The sequence below is a fragment of the Bombina bombina genome, chromosome 1 (assembly GCF_027579735.1).
Source record: "Bombina bombina isolate aBomBom1 chromosome 1, aBomBom1.pri, whole genome shotgun sequence".
In the NCBI taxonomy this organism is placed as follows: domain Eukaryota; kingdom Metazoa; phylum Chordata; class Amphibia; order Anura; family Bombinatoridae; genus Bombina; species Bombina bombina.
The window spans coordinates 100,726,669-100,744,428 of NC_069499.1; the positions used below are offsets into that span (position 1 = coordinate 100,726,669).

At 35.1% G+C, this 17,760-nt stretch overlaps 1 protein-coding gene across 2 annotated transcripts in view; it reads left to right on the plus strand.

The window, feature by feature from the left end:
• The window catches only part of TC2N (tandem C2 domains, nuclear), a 135,352-nt gene extending 119,369 nt beyond the window's left edge, over positions 1 to 15,983 (plus strand). For both annotated transcript variants that reach the window (XM_053697551.1, XM_053697552.1), the window contains 3 exons: positions 775 to 889; positions 3,043 to 3,242; positions 14,094 to 15,983. In XM_053697551.1, coding sequence (XP_053553526.1) covers positions 775 to 889; positions 3,043 to 3,242; positions 14,094 to 14,204 — 426 coding nt within the window. In that variant the 3' untranslated portion in view covers positions 14,205 to 15,983. The remainder of the gene's footprint in view (positions 1 to 774; positions 890 to 3,042; positions 3,243 to 14,093) is intronic.
• Positions 15,984 to 17,760: the final 1,777 nt, after the last annotated feature.

Below are 17,760 nucleotides of genomic sequence, written 5' to 3' on the forward strand. Positions count from 1 at the left end.
CAAGCCTTGCCACTGTCATTTTATTTGGAAAGCTTGCATTATTTTGCAGTACTTTAGATTATCTCTGCTGATTCCAATGACAGACAGATGTGTAGCAGGGTTATGCTTGTGAAGTCTACAGCGTACACACACAATTCTCAGTATTTTAAGAGTTAAATGACAGGAAGATGGTTTTAAAATATTTTTTAAATTTTTTTTTACCATGTATAATTAAACATTTTATATTACTAATTCAAAATGTTTAACGTTGCTTTAACTCAAAATATAAATGTATAGGTAAATGTAGTTGTATTATTAATCCTGCCAGCTTTTCTGCTATTTAACCCCGGAATTTTTTTTTTTGCTGCCCACAAAGTGGCTGGATTGCATTTTACTGCATTTAGAACATAACCCTGCAACATGCTACATATTGTTTGCAATGCATGAGCTCTGTACCTAATTTAGATTAGATAAACAATGCTGAAGAGACTTTTTAGAGGCCTAAACTGCAAAACAATGTAAATTTTGTATGCAAATACATATTTTCCAACACACAATTGTTGATATATACTAGGATTATACAAAAAATTATTTTAATGTCTCACTACTAAAACAACCCTATTCTGGTCTGAGACAAATTCTCCTGGCACTGTTCCTTTAGCCATGTTACAGTTGAATGCAGCACTTGTTACGCACCATAGTGAAAGTGTTTCATTTGCTATAAAAGAGTCCATTGTCTTTTTCTCTGCCGCCCTTTTTCTAATCCTGACCCATCCCATTTCTTCCTTTGTATAGGTATGTCATGCTGAGCTCTACATTGGAACCTGTTTCCAGGCAATAAACAGTAGGATTCAATTACAAATTCTCAAGGCTCAGAATCTGCCAAGTTCCTCCACGCCACTCGCAATAAGTACGTGCAGCCCCGTATACGTTCTCTTTTGTCTACTTGGTTTCCATGGCACCTTGGCACATTTTCCTTATTTGTGAACACAGAGATAATACAAGTTCTTTAACCTATTAAGTAGCACAAGTGTACATAGCCTGATGTGACTCTAGTATCACCTGTAAATACGCAGGATAAAGGTCACTTTTTAAATCTGTAATATTTGTTATATTCAGATAACTTAAGCTGGGTTACTTCTTACTAAGCTATTGATTTTCCTCCTGTACCTATAGCTCTCTTTAAAGCTGTTCTCTTATTTTAACCCATTATAGAAGCCAGTTGGTAAAGCTCAGCATTTTATATTGGGAGCAGCCATCTTGTAGTGCACGTATTGCTGCATTATGTGACACTTTCACAGATCAGGGATGTTACTGGCTTTTTGACAGCTGTACCTTGCACTTCAGTTTAGCTCACATAATACAGAGCAGAAGCGTTATTTTTTTGTAGTTTTTTTTGCACAGTTTGAAAATTACATAACACATATACGTTCCAAGATGGCGGCACCCAGTGTGAAGATGTAGAGCTTCACTAGCTGATAATTGTAAGTGGTTAAAATAAGACTTTGAAGACAGCTGCAGGCTTAGTGAGAAGTAACCATTCTATTGTAGTTGTACTCAGCAGTTCAATGTCCCTTTAATACATTTTGTGACGTATGATATTTTCATAGATGGAAGAAATGTGTTTCCTGTTCTTCTTAAGAATGTTGTGTCACAATATAGGTTGTCTATACTACTCAATGCAAACACAGTTGTTACGAAATAGTTGGATGGGAATTATTTCCTTTTATAGAATGGTTTATTTATTAGGACTTTAGCGACGCTAACCATTAACCCCATGGATGCCAAAAAGAGCCATATAATTAATACACCAGCTCATAGGGTATAGAACCATTTCATATGCATGTAGCAGTGGGTACAGAGAGAGTAAGAATTTTATTTTTGTGAAAAATACATGTTCTGGAGGAAAAATGTCTGTTCTTTCAAGAATTTCGTTGTGTTTGTGGGGGGAGGGATCAGAATCTGCATGGTTTAGTAGTTTATACTTTTCAAAAGTTACAAGGTTTTCTTTGTAATGATATGAGTTATAATATGCATACAAATGTTATCATAAAATAATATTGTACTATTAAAGAAGAACTTAGACCATAAATGCTTTGGTTAGAGCAAGTTTCTTCAAACCACGGGTCGGGACCCATTACTGGGTCGCAACACCATGTTTACTGGGTCACGGCTTGTTTGTGTGTTGTATGAGAGTGTGTGTATTATGAGAGTGCGTGTTGTGTGTGTGTTATATGATAGTGTGAGTGTTGTTTAAAAGTGTGTGCGCTATTACCTTTTACAAAACTTTGAAGTTTGACTACAATCAGGACTAACGTATGCACACATTTTAGTCACTTTGCCAAAAAATTCAGCTATCTTGTTTATTACTTCAGAAATGTTTAGACCAAGCATAAAAATAGGGCAGCAAAGGTATGTGGTATCATGGCACTGGGTCTTGGGAAAAAAAAGTTTGAAGAACCCTGAGTTAGAGCATACAGAGATAGATTTCTTATTGGGAAAAAGAGGCGACTGCCAAGCTGCTTGGGTTAAAAGCCTTTATCTTAATAGACTAAGGGGCCAATTTATCAAGGGCCGAATGGCCCCTGATGCCCCTGTTTCCGCGCGAACCTTCAGGCTCGCCGGAAACAGCAGTTATGAAGCAGCGGTCTTAAGACCGCTGCTCCATAACTGGTCCGCTACCTCTGAGGCTGCGGTGTGCAATCCGCACGATCCTATACAATCGGGTTGATTGACACCCCCTGCTAGCGTCCAGAACTGCTTGTGCAATGTTAAATGCCGACAGCATGTCTGTCGTACATGATACGCTACAATGTATTATGTCGGACAGACAATGATAAATCGGCCCCTCAGTCTGACCCTGTAACATTAGAGGGGACAGAGGTCTCCTTACAGGCCACAGCAACTTTATGATAGAAAATGTTTACACAGATTTAGCAACTCAATAAGTCATCCATTGGTGCGGTTTATTGGCGACATCTGACAAATGTAACTCAACCCAAACCTTTCACACTGCTGATGTTGAAGACCATGTTTAAATCACTTTTTTTGTATTGCTCCTAGATTTCTTTGTGAAGGTGGAAATGTTTAGCTTAGAAGGACTCCTGTTCAAGAAGAAAACACGGCCATTAAAAGCAACAAACGGGCAGGTGAACTGGGGAGAGACAATAATCTTTCCAGTAACACAGAAAGAAGAAGGAATAAATTTCCTGATTAAATTATACAGCAGGAGTTCAGTAAGACGAAAACATTTCCTTGGACAGGTAACGCTAATTTGAATGATATTTATTTCATGCTGCTTTTTGTAAATCTATATGACTCTGTAGCTCCTTTAACTTTATTTTGCCATTTAAATAGCTGATTTTTCCTGTATCCCCACCTATACTAGAAATGTCAGTACTTAAAGGGATACTAAACCCATTTTTTTTCTTTTGTGATTCATACGGAGCATGCAGTTTTAAGCCACTTTCTAATTTACTCCTATTATCAATTTTTCTTTGTTCTCTTGCTATTTTTATTTAAAAAGCAGGAATTTAAAGCTTAGGAGCCGGACCATTTAAAGTTCAGCACCCTGGATAGCACTTGCTTATTGGTGGCTACATTTAGCCACCAATAAGCAAGCATAACCCAGGTTTGAACCAAAAATGGTCCTGCTCCTAAGCTTTACATTATTGCTTTTTAAATAAAGATAGCAAGAGAACAAAGCAAAAATTTATAATAGGAGTAAATTAGAAAGTTGCTTAAAATGGCATGCTCTATCTGAATCATGAAAGAAAAAAAATTTGGGTTTGGTATCCCTTTAAGTACTGACTATAGACAATATATATGTAAACATAGACAGCAGAAGAAATTACACTCCCAGTGGGAGATAGGAGAGTTAAGTAACAAAATGTTAATTGTTCTCTCCAAGTAGTTTGGTATACACAAAGATATAAGATACAGATGCATTTGTGTATACAGTAAGTGATAAAATAAGGAGATTTGATTTTCCTGCAAGCTCAGCCCATTTTAATGTGTTGTGGTGGACAAACCAAAAGCTATTTCATATACAAAAATAAGGCTAAATGAGCAATTTCTCATACTTTTTTTGCCGTAACAAGTCATTGGAAAAACATTAAAAGGAACACAATTTTATGGTACACTGTCTCTTTAAAGAAAGATTGGCAAACTAATGAAAATTACATCTATATTTTATATGGGAGAAAAATGTTATCAACAACCTCAATTAAATGGAGTTACTAGACAGGATCTGATTTAAATCAAATAGATTTGAAAATTCCTAGTCAGACTTATGGTTTTCTACATTAAAGTTTAGTTTTTAGAATAATAACTTTACAGAATATTTTCCAGTTATATCAGGGAATTTCTGATTTAGTTATATAACATTAGAAATACAAAGATAATTATGAAATTATTGGGAAGTGAACTAGCTCCAGTTTAATAGATTAATTATTCATATTTTATCAGCTGTACTTTATTGGAAGGAGAAAAATAATCATTACCCTTATAATATCAGTTTAAATAGTTTTATTTAACTAAAACAATAACATTATAGGTTTCACTTTCATTTTTACTGCTTGCTCCTCCCTCCTCACACTTAGGTCCTTGTGCAGATCTATTCCACTCTAAATTATCTTCTATTCATTGAACTTCTTGAAACCTAGTAAGGGGTTGAATTTATGTAAAAAGAATTGCAGAGGAACAATGAGATTAATTGAACAGTAAAGTCAAAATTAAACTTTTATGATTCAGATAGAGCATGCAATTTGAATCAACTTTCCAATGTACTTACATTACCTGATTTGTTTTGTTCGCTTAGTATCCTTTGTTGCAAAGCATACCTAGGTAGGCTCAAGAATAGCATTGCACAACTGGGAGCTAGCTTCTGATTGGTGGCTGCACATATGTGCCGCTCCCAGTAATGCATTGATGTTTCTTCAACAAAGGATACCAAGGGAATCAAGCAAATTTGATAGCAGAAGTTAATCTGAAAGTTATTTAAAATTGCATACTATGTCCCTTTAAGGTCTACAAGAATATGTGATAATATCTTTTAAATAGAAAAATGCCCAAAATAATATTACAGAAACCTTTGTTAAAGCAAACAAACATTAAAGCCATGAATATACAGCTTCATACTACATAATTGAAAACAAATCCCTATTTCATGATGAATAACCTTTAGAATGTATTTTAAATAGAAAACTATCTTTAGTTAGATTTTTCCTCAAAAATGCATTTTATTTCAATCGGAAAAATCTTTTAAAAAAAATCTGATTACATTTAAAAATCTTTATGTTTTTTTTTATGTTTTTTATTTTTATCCACCCTGGAAATTTCAAATAAACCTCACCTAAGTGTGACATCCTTACCTATTTTGCATTATGTCGTTCATCTGCTAATAACACTGCTGGAATTATAGAATATATGTGTAAATTAAAGGGACATTATACTCAAATTCATGCATGTGCTGTTTAAACCTAAAGGACCATTATAGTAAAAAAAAAAAAAAAAAAAAACATGCTCAGAACCCACATAAACAGTTGGTCCCAAGGCCCAATCAAAAACTGCTGCTGACCCAGTGCAGTATGTGTTTAGTACTCACGTCACTGGCTGGTAAGCAAACCTGCCTCTGCTTTGTTGGGGAAGAGGCACATGTCTTTTCAAGAAAATATTTTACAAGATTAAAAAAAAAAAAACTGAAAAACATTTTGAAATCCTCTGTTTTAGATAAAACAAAGCAAAAAACTCAAATTCACATATTCTAAAAACACAAAGGAGTACCAATAAAATTTAGAACAATATGAACATAATAAGTATTTATGTTGGGATGAGCAAATAATTGAAGCGGTCCATGAAAACATATTCACTGTATACATCTTTAACCGTAAGTGGGAGCCGTTAGTATTACAAGCTCTGAGCAACATCCACTTTGGAGCCCTCTCTATTGCATTTGCATTTTATTTTCCATGCTGCCTTAATTAAAACAAACCGTTCTTTCTTCAGAAATGTTCAGTGCTCCAAGTGGGGATATCACTTTACAATGCTCCTTAAAGGAAATGTTTGCAAGAGATGAAAATGTCAGCCGTATTAGTTTCATTGTAGCAGATGTTTTTTTTTTTTAATTCTTTTCTTGAAAGTATCTTATTCAACTTTTGTGTTTGCTGAATAAATGTTAAGAGTAAATCGTTGACATCACAGAGATTGGTTTACTTAGTAACAATAACCAACAGTCCCCTGTGGGACAGTCTGTGCGTTAGTAATATATGGTGCACCAGCTAAAGTTTGTGGTGTAAAAGGGAAGAGAATGGGAAGGAAGGAGACAGGAAAGGAAAGAATGAATAAGACAACAAAAAATGCAGAGAAGTCAGTTTCAAAAAATAGTTTTAGCTTAATTACCTTCTTTATTTCTAATTAGGATGATAAAGTGACAGCAGATACAACTACTAAAATTGCAGCTGTAGATATACATGCTACAGAAATCTCTTGCAGGAAATTATGTTTGCACTGGTAATTGTTTTAGTTTCAATGCTTATTGGCTGACAGGGACATCTCCCATGGAGGTGCTTAGTAGACAGAGAAAAACAACTTGAACCTGAGAAGAAAAATAACAGGATTATTCTGCAGTGGAAAATTGAAATGTACATTAGTGAATTAAATGTTTTAATTAAAGGTAGTTTTGCAGTGCCTATGTATTAGCAAAAATACTTCTAGTACATGCGGCCACGCACTGTTTAATGAATAGCTTTTACTGATTTATTTTTTTAAGTCCCAAAATGTCATGTAGATTGAGCAAAGAATCAGTGCACTCACCCAATCAAAGGGGATGCCATCCGAGGGGTACTAAATCCTCCAAACCTCTTCCAAACCTCTTCCCAAGTAGGCTTTGAATAGGCATGGAGCAATAATGTTTAGTAAATGAGGGAACAGTTACCTTATAGAGAGGCAAACATAGCCTTGGTCACAGAGGCTAGGCTTGATGCGTTTCGTGCAACAAACAATTTTCTTTTTCAAAGTTAATAGCTTTTACTGATTCCTTTTTTAAGTCATTGTATCTAAGTGGGCATTATCAAACTAATGGGAAAGTTTTAAGCCTAAATTTTCTAATGGCCAATTGGTAAATTATATTCCTATATTTATTACTATGTAATAAGCGCGGCTTTATTGAGCATGAAAAGACCCCAGACATTATATTCACCATTGACATTAAAATAATTTGCATCCTTCTTCCTATAAGATATTTTAGATCAGTAACATTTAATAGACACAAGAAGTTTAAACCAGTTAATCTGATATATGTTACTGCCCATAATTTAAATTAAAACACAATAACCTGTTTGTTAAAAATATCTATGGAAGGGACTTCCGGTAGGCGGCGTTTCAAGATGACCACGGTTTCATGAGGCTCCGTGCAGATTGAAGCAAAAAGTGGCTATATACTTCGCCATCCTTACATCCCTTGGCAATCCTTGTGCCCGGGAACTCTCTTGGATCAAGGTACACCACCCCTTGGCCACCGAGCAAGTCAGGACTGAAAAGGCCTTTTGGCGTTGTGGCGGGGTTTCCACTGCCACGCTGTATATAGTTCTTCATAAACTCAGCCATTTATCAATCCCTCCTCCCGATCTCAAGCAATGAAAATGTCCAGCACTAAAGAACCAGACACCGGCACCCGCATCCTAATGGAAATAAGGGCTATATTCTTGCCTAGATTAAATCGGCTCCTAACATCCTGCACTGAGCTGTGTGAAATAGCAAAGATAGAGGAAAAACCTCTCCGACTGAAGGAGGCCGTTTCCAGTAGACAGGTCCCTGCCTTACAAAACTTAGTAAGTAATACTAATTTCTACACAAGGGGAACAGACCGCAGCCTCATGATTCCAGCCCCCTCACAGAGAAAACCAGCGTCAGCGGCATCAGACACCAGAGCAATTTATTCCTCCTACCTGAACTTGGAGTCTGCCACAGATTTGCTTCTGAAGCCAAGGAAAGGCTTGCCGGGACCTCCAGCGTTCCTACAGGCATATGTCCCAGCTCCGAACACGGATCTGAGACCGAGGTCGGTAAAGAGAGCTGCCTACAGCACGTTTTGCTCTACAAGGGCAGCAGAGGTATTCTGCAGCTTGCAGTCAACGCGCCTCATTGCATATGGGGATAGAGGGGATTACTGTGCACGCAGTCTTGACAGCACCCCTGCACCACTGGACATCAACCCTGAGACTGACATGATTGCGAACATAGCAATGGAACACGCACAGAAGAAACGACGAGACAACGATATGCAAAAAACATCTTGTTATTGCTCCCATAAGTCTCGCTACTGGTGGCAACAGTTTAGGGCTCGATTAAATACGGGTGTTGGCTGAACTATAATCCCGATCCTGCACTCATACCATGGTTTTTGGCCTCCCTTTATTCTGAGATCTACTTATGTCGCTGCACAATTTTAATGGTACCTAATGTTTTCAGCTCAATTATTCAGTGAACAGCCCTTACATGTAGTACTGTGATGTTAGCTTGTTTCAATCTGGATTTTTGCTAGCTCTGACAGCAATACTGGTTTGTTTGTCTTTGTTTGTTTTTGTTCTTTCGCACTGCATCCATCAATGCCACACAAATATTACAGCTAGCGTTAGAAATTTACCCATAGTTACAGCTTTGTATAGTCCTCCTCTTGCCTCAGCGCTTATATACTCTCCTCGATTTTTGAACCAAACCCTGTTCCATTTTGAATACCCACATTTATTAATTAGCCTTATATACATTATGAACCATCCACAATGAAAACCCTGTGGAATGCCTCAAGTTCAGGGACTATATCTAATGTATTTCATACTAGAGGATAAACGTGACTACTTATTATATGACTATATGTCAATCTCTTAAAAGCATATCAATGCTCATATTTAGATTTGAGCACCATAAACCTTTATAATTGAGTGTTACAATTTTGATAACCCAGCTTCAATTATATCACACCCTGCAATACAAATACAAAGGGAAAGAGAGGACTGACTCACATTCTAACTCTGCTATCTTTGACTGGTTGGTGTTGTTTAATTTGATATATATCCGTTTGCATAATTTTATAAAACAGACCCCTTGGTTCTTGCCCCTTAGCCAAGAAACCAACCAACCATGAACATGTTTGTAATTAATATAACACAATTTTATTTTATTTTTGTTTTTTTTTTAAAGCCGAAGGGCATATACCTTATCTTGTTGTTATTATGCTTTAGACCAGTGATTAAGAGTCTATTTGAAATATATAACTTATCATAAAGTTCAGACATGGTTGATCCCCAACATACGCTTATTATTACAAGATTATTTAAGTAATATTAGGTTTGCAATATTGACAACAGGGTTCTTATCACTATATTATGTGGGTCAGTGGTATCAGGAAAATTGTCCAGCACCGCATTCCACCATACTATATCTGATGAAACTCCTTTAAAAATGCAAAATGGGACACTATGCATATAGACTGCTGGTCATGCTAAACATAACCTCTGGTAGAATTGGCTATCCCCTGTTTGTTTGTTTGGGGATGGTAGGGTGGGGGAGGGGGTATTGGTAGGGTAGTTAAAGTTCTGTTAAGGCTGGGTGGGTGGTAACGGGGAAGGGTTATAAAATTCAAATATGAGAGTTAACCATGTGTGAGAAATACTCCTAACATTTGTAAGTAACACACATTGGACTAATTGCTATGACATTACCCCCAACTGTGTTTGGGTTTGACCTTTTGAGAATCTGATGTAATTATTGCTTTTTCACTTGTGTTACTCTCAATAAAAAGAATTTAAAAAAAAAAAATATCTATGGAAAATAATAATATGTCTATCATCTACCGAGTGGTGCAATATAAACTGCTAAACACAAATGTGAAGTACAAAATAAATACTCAAATCTGGGTCAATTCACAACACGCATTTTTGTCATGTTATTCTATTTTTATATAATAAATGTGAAATTGAAACCTCCTAAGACCAGCAGAGTATATTGGATACATAGGGTAATAAAGGCAAATAAAATACAATGTATGGGGGGGGGGGGGGGGATATCCTTTAAAGGGACACTGAACCCAAAATTTTTCTTTCGTGATTCAGATAGAGCATGCAATTTTAAGCAACTTTCTAATTTACTCCTATTATCAAATTGTCGTCATTCTTTTGGTATCTTTATTTGAAAAGCAAGAATGTAAGTTTAGATGCCCATTTTTTGTGAACAACCTGGGTTGTTATTGCTGATTGGTGGATAAATTCACCCACCATTAAACAAGTGCTGTCCAAGGTTCTAAACCAAAAAATTGTCTGGCTCCTTAGCTTAGATGTCTTCTTTTTCAAATAAAGATAGCAAGAGAATGAAGAAAAATTGATAATAGGAGAATTAGAAAGTTGCTTAAAATTGCATGCTCTATCTGAATCACGAAATAAAAAAATTTGGGTTCAGCGTCCCTTTAATTCACTGAGTATAACAGAGCAGTTTTTCAAGGCTCACATCGAATTCCCTGTGCGATCCATATTATCCCATAGACAAAAACAAGTACAAGCTACTCCCTTTCCATTTTTGACAGGCAGCCAGCCTTCTTTCTACAACCCAGAGAAAGTTAATAAACACAGGAAACCCTGGCTTTTTTTCCTCTTATCCCCAAGCCAGATTATTGCAGGTGCAGTTCTGAACACAACATCTGCAGAGTGCCCTTTATGGCAGAGGTAACAGGAGTCACACAGATCCTGTCTACTGACCATACGGTACAACGATGATGTCATTAACGGAACTACTGACTGATTCTTGTCCAAAGGGGAAATTTTTTGCTAGCATGGTAATAGAGTTCAACAGCACATACCAAGTTTAACATTGTTTGTTGCTTTGTGTTTATCCTGTATAATAATTGATTTGTAAAGGGACGGTAAAGACATTTAACATTTTATTTTATGGTTCAAATAGAGATTTACTTACTATTATCAATATTGCTGTGCACTCTTGATATCCTTTGTTAAAGGAACAGTAAATACAGTATATTTGCATAATCAAGAAATGCGCGATAAAAAGAGAATGCAATAGCACTTGGTCTGAACTTCAAATGAGTAGTAGATGTTTTTCTGACAAATTTCAAAGTTGTATCTATTTCCACTCCTGTACCATGTGACAGCCATCAGCCAATCACAAATGCATATACTTATATGCTGGGGATTCTTGCACATGCTCAGTAGGAGCTGGTGACTCAAAAAGTGTAAATATGAAAAGACTGTGCACATTCTGGCCACTGCAAACATCTTAATGTTCCTCTAAGTGCAAGCCCACCTCACTGATGTGGCCAGAAGGTCTGGAGAGAGTTTCACCCTCAGTATTGTATGCTGAGCTTGGTTTCAAGATACATAAATTAGTGCTAAATTAAAAAAAGATAAAATACTGCACATTACTAATGCACAGATATTTGCAGTCTAAAATATTTTAATAAATGAAAAAATAAAAGTATTTCTATTTAGGCAAATAAAACATAAAGAATAAACGTTATGTGTGTTATGTTAACAGTGACCCACACATTCAAACAGTTCCAGTTCTATTTTGTCCAGTACCCAGGTAACAAAAGCCTTTACATAAATGCAGTGAAAAAACATTTCACAACTGACAAATATTTCCTAATAAAGGAATATAAAGGGTCAAGCTCCACTTAGATTAAGTGCCACTTCTGGAAGTATCGACAGTCACAGTATCACATTGTCTACTATGCAAAGAGAATGCTAAAGGGCAAATGTTATTTTGTATATGAAATATGTTGCATTAAAGGGACATGAAATCGAATATTTTTCTTTAATGATTCAGACAGAGCAAGAGCATATAATTTAAAGAAAAAGTTTCCATTTGACTTCTATAACAAATGTGCTTTGTTCTCATGTTATTCTTTGTTGAAGAGATATCTTAAAAGCTATTGTGCATAATGTTTACAGCACTACGTGGTGCACTTGCAAATGTATATCATTCTTGAAAAGCTGGTGCCATAGTGCTGCTGACACGTGCACACTCCTGAGCTTGTTTGCCTGCTTTTCAACAAAGGATTCTGAGAAAATGAAATGAAAATGTTTAGAAAGGTAAAATGTTTAAATTAAAATAAAAATCCAGTTATAGGCCATGCAAATTAGTAAGACAATATAATTATTCATGTAAAATTGATTAGACTCTCTAAGTCATCTGTCTACTGATATTAAGGGAACGGTTGGTTTTGTTGGATGTCAGAGAAGCTCACAGATTTAAGGAAACCATATTTTAAAGGGGCATGAAAGTTAAACTTTCATGGACAGAGCATGTTATTTTAAGAGACTTTTTAATTAATTTCTTTACTTTGTTCTTTTTGTATCCTTTGTTAGAAAGCATACCTAGGTAGGCTGAGGAGCAGCAATGCACTACTGGAAGCTAGTTGTTGACTGGTTGATACACACATATAACTCTTGTCATTTGCTCACCAGATGTGTGCAGCTATCTCCCAGAAGTGCATTGCTGCTCTGGAGGTGACTCTTCAACAGAGGATACCATGAGAACAAAGCATATTTGATGATAGAAGTAAAAGGGAAAGTATCTTAAACTATAGGCTCTATTTGAATCATAAAGGTTTAATTTTGATTGCCATGCCCCTTTAAGGGCAGCTGAGTCAATCACAATGAATAAGCCACTGATACAAAAGACATTAAACCACAATGTAACTTTCATGATTGAGAATTGTAAAAACTTCCCATTAACCTTTATACAGGTGTTATCAGATTTATGTTTTCTCTTGGTATTCTATGTGTTGTGCACACTTTATAGCAGCTGTTTTTGTAATAATGTTTGTAACTTTGTTATTCAAATAGTGCCCCTAAGCCTATCGAGTTACATGTTTGATAGTATAAATAAATTGAAAGGTGTATTAAAGGGACATTCTACACTAGATGTTTCTTTTCAGAAATGTTTTGTAGATGATCTATTTATATATCTATTTATATAGCCCACCTGGGAGTGTTTTTGTAACAATGTATAGTTATGCTCATTTATTTAAAATTATGTTTAATAACATTGTTCTGATTTTCAGACTCCTTACCAAGCCCAACAGTTTCAGATGTAGACTGAAGTCTACAAATTCCTGCTTGCTCATGTTTGTAATGGGTCTTTTCATATGCAGGGTAGGGGGGGGGTCTGTTCTTCCTGATTTCTCAGCCCTTTTTACTGGGTGTCCCAGCCTAACCTCATCAACAGTGCTAAACTGGGAGCTTCTAAATAAGTTTTAAAAGGTTTTAAACTGGATTTTTAGATCAGTATCTGTGCTTATTCTTCTTTATAATAGAGTTTATTCTTCTTTATAGTAGGGTCTATTATTCTTCTTTATAGTAGGGTCTATTATTATTCTTTATAGTAGTGTATATTCTTCTTCTTTATAGTAGTGTATATTCTTCTTCTTTATAGTAGTGTATATTCTTCTTCTTTATAGTAGGGTCTATTCTTCTTTATAGTAGGGTCTATTATTCTTCTTTATAGTAGTGTATATTCTTCTTCTTTATAGTAGAGTCTATTATTCTTCTTTATAGTAGTGTCTATTATTATTCTTTATAGTAGTGTCTATTATTCTTCTTTATAGTAGTGTCTATTATTCTTCTTTATAGTAGTGTCTATTATTCTTCTTTATAGTAGTGTCTATTATTCTTCTTTATAGTAGTGTCTATTATTCTTCTTTATAGTAGTGTCTATTATTCTTCTTTATAGTAGTGTCTATTATTCTTCTTTATAGTAGTGTCTATTATTCTTCTTTATAGTAGTGTCTATTATTCTTCTTTATAGTAGGGTCTATTATTCTTCTTTATAGTAGTGTTTATTACATGCAGTTATATGAAAATTGGTGTATACTGTCCCTTTAATGTTGATTTCCATGTCACTTAAATCAGTGATGAGCCACAGAGCCATCGTTTTAACCCAATCAGTGACAGCGCTCAGAACAACACATTTCACAAGCAGACATGAAGGAGAGCAGGGTAGATCAATAAAGGTCTGATGAGGGCATCACATTAAAAGCAGAGAGTAAAGAGAAGCCTGCATAAGGCTATATTACTCCAAGTGTAACATGCACATGTTTTGTTTTTTAGATGTGGATCAGCAGTGACAGTAACAGCAGTGACGCAGCAGATCAATGGACAGATACAATCAGAAATCCAGAGAAGGTTGTTACTAAGTGGCATAAACTAAACTTATCCTGAAGTTAGATGCCAACTACAGAGTACTCTAACTCACCCACAGACCTTCCATAGAGATTATCACTGTACATACAAGAAGATAAATGAATGTCGTATCTACTCACCTTATAACTTTCTTTTGGAGGACAATGGAAAATCCAGAAACATTTCTTTAACCCTTGGGAACCAGAGGGCAATGATGCATTGATACTTTTATACCAGCCAAGGGCTTAGGATATAAAGATACACTGTTAAAATATCAATCATTTTACTATGGACTTGCACCTGCACATAAAGCAGAAAAATCCACATTTGGACTATAATGACACAAAAAATGATGAAACGAAACACATGGCAGACCTGGTGTCTGTTTTGCACTCAATATTTTTGCCTTTTGATCTTTACATTTCAAGAGCCTGTGCAGATCTGCCTGCTGTTTTTGCTTCCAGATGTTGTGAACTTTAAAGAAATAAGACTTTTACTAAATTCTTTACTCAACACAACATAAACCAAATATCTTATTTTAGAAGTATTTTTGATTTTATATCTCTTTGAAAACAACATTCAATTGAAGAAGCTTTTATTATAAAAAATTTAATATTGCTTAATCCATCACAACCAACAGGTTAATGTATAACCTATAGTAATTCAAAGAACTGAAATATTTTTTTTTACCCAAAAGTAATGTATACATCTGAAAGTGTGAAGGAAATAGCCGATACATAAGTGTTTGTAAATCTGGATCCATTAGGGCAGGGGTTACCTACCAAATCTACTTTGGGACACCCTTAATGTATATATCAAATCTGCATCATACCCCTAATTTATTTCAAATCTATCAGTTTCAACTCATGGACTCCAGTAATGTCCTACAATTACATAAATGTGTACATGCTGTAAGTTAAAATTATATATAATATGCAATATTACACATTGTGTGCCACAAAATGTTTTTTCAAGATCAAATACTTATGCTAAGAGATACTGTACAAAATATGGTATACGTTTAACTTAAGCTCTAATTCTGTTTGGCATATTAGGGACATATTAAGTTGAAAATGTCTCATGGTAGATGCAAGCAATGAGCTCATTTGAATCCTTTAAAAGCGGCATTCAACTAGATTGTATGCATGCTTGGGCGAGTTTTGGCTTTCTTTTCTAAGCCATTCTAATCTATTTGAATAGTCATTGTTTGAAATAAAAAAAAAACTTGAGTTGTGTATATGATATAACAGGGGTATCTGGCTCAACACCCGAAAAATTATAAGAAACAAAAGGTAGGGAATAAAAGCCAAAAGAAAACTGCACTATAACCAGGTTTTCTAAATGTTTTCAAATGAATTGAGACTAACTCAATTTTGAAACCTGTTAAAGAGTCAAAGTTCAGCCACATATTCTGGACTGGATAAACCTGGACTGTAATTAGCAAATTGACATTTAACTCTCCTACTAAGCATCTTGTAATCTCTTTCTGAATAAGAAAATATCAGCAAAGTCTAAACATTTTTCAGATGTTTTAAAATCGTTTTTGGTGCAGTTGTTTTTCAAGAGCTATACTCCACCCACCACTTGCCTTATTTGGAAGAGCCAATCCTAGCCAGGTACTGACGCAGACAAGGCTAGCTATGCTAATTATATAAACTGCAATATATATATACTTTTTTTTTGCATTTTGTATCTACTGAAGCCAAAAAGGAAATCGTTGAGAAGTCTGCAGTGTGCATTTCCAGTTCTAAGAATGAGAAAATCCACAATTTCCATATCTAAATTACAAAATTGGGTAAAATAAATATTGAAGCTGTACTGCAAAGTTGTTTTTTTACTCATAACTAAACATTTTATATTCATATCTCAAGTTGCTTACTGTTCCTTTAAATATAATCAGTAATAGATATGTTGTATAAAAATGTCTACTATTATTCTACATTTGCTTTAGTTATGGGAATTTTCAGCTACACTTTCTCAGTCTGTTGTGCACTGAGCAGTGGTCACTGCTATATCTGGCATTTTAGGAAGTCAGTTAATCAATTAATATGTAGATCTCTTTGTGCTAGAAACAGTTCAAGTACCAAAGAACATTATGACAATTCTATGCCATCTTTCTATTAGTGTAGATAAATAGTGTCTAATATTCTATATGAAACTAACTTATTGTAAATTCGCTAAGTGCAATATTTAACTCTTTATGAACACTAAAAGTAAATTATACACTTATATAATGTTAACCATATATAGCAGTCTAATAAATAAAATAATATTACACAGGAAGGAAGATTTGATTCAGAAACATATATTATATTCTTTTTCAGCAATTACATTGTTCTTGTCCCAATGGCCCACAGCTTAGTTGCAAATAAAATGGAAAATAAAGCAATCAAAACAGTATTAAGTCACAAAATTGTATATTCCGTTTCTTTCTTTTTTTTGTCTCTTTTTTGTACCAGGTGTTACGTGATCTGCTATTGAAAGGTCTTTAAATTAAAATTTCTAGTGTTATAGCATTAAAGGGACATGAACCCCAACATTTTTCTTTTGTGATTCAGATATTTTGAGGATATGTGAACTAGAGAACAGGTGAAATAATCAGCTGATTAGTAACCATGGTTATTTTATCTGCTCTCACCCAAGGTAATCCTCATAATCTGGCCTGTTGGGGAGGCTTGAGGATAGAGCATACCATTTTAAACAACTTTCCCACTTACTTCTATTACCAAATTTGCTTAATTGTCTTGTTATCCTTTGTTGAAGGAGCTACAATGCACTGCTGGGAACTAGCAGCACAAAGTGTGAGACAACGACAAGAGGCATATATGTGCAGCCACCACGGCAGCTAGCTCCCAGTAGTGCATTGCTGGTCCTAAGCCTACCTAAGTATTCTTTTTACAAATAATTACGGAGATAATATTGAAAAACTAAATTGAAAATGTGTTTAAAATTACAAGCTCTATCTGAATCATAAAAGTTGAATATTGACTTTACTGTCTCTTTAAGACATTTCTTTCTGTGAAATATATAGATGCTTGCTTCTTAGTTGATTTACTGGTGATTCAACACAAGTAAAAGGTTTTTGTAAGGAGAGGTAGTTATGTGTATGTGTGTTTAAATACATTAGCCTAGATTCATACTAGGGGGCTCATTGTAAAAGAGAAATGTGTTTATCATTGCTTCACCTATCTTTTCCAGTGTATTGTTAGTGACCGTTGACATCTATAATTGCATGAGGTACCCATATATGACATCTGACCCATCAAACGAGAACCACTAGCAACGAGGAAAAATAATAATTACAGCTGAAACACTTAGGAAATGCGCTTGCAAAAGGTTTTATGTAAATGTATGTTTGCATGTCTGCTTAGCTATGGTGAAGTAGTCTTGTTGGATGGAACAAATACTGTGGGTATTAAAAGATGCTGCATTCCAAGGTATTTTAGAGGTGCTGCATTCTGAGGTGTTCTAGAGATTCTGCACTCCAAGGTTTTCTAGAGATGCTACATTCCAATGCTTTTTAGAGATGCTGTATTCCAAGGTGTTCTAGAGATGCTGCATTCCGAGGTGTTCTAGAGATGCTGTATTCCGAAGT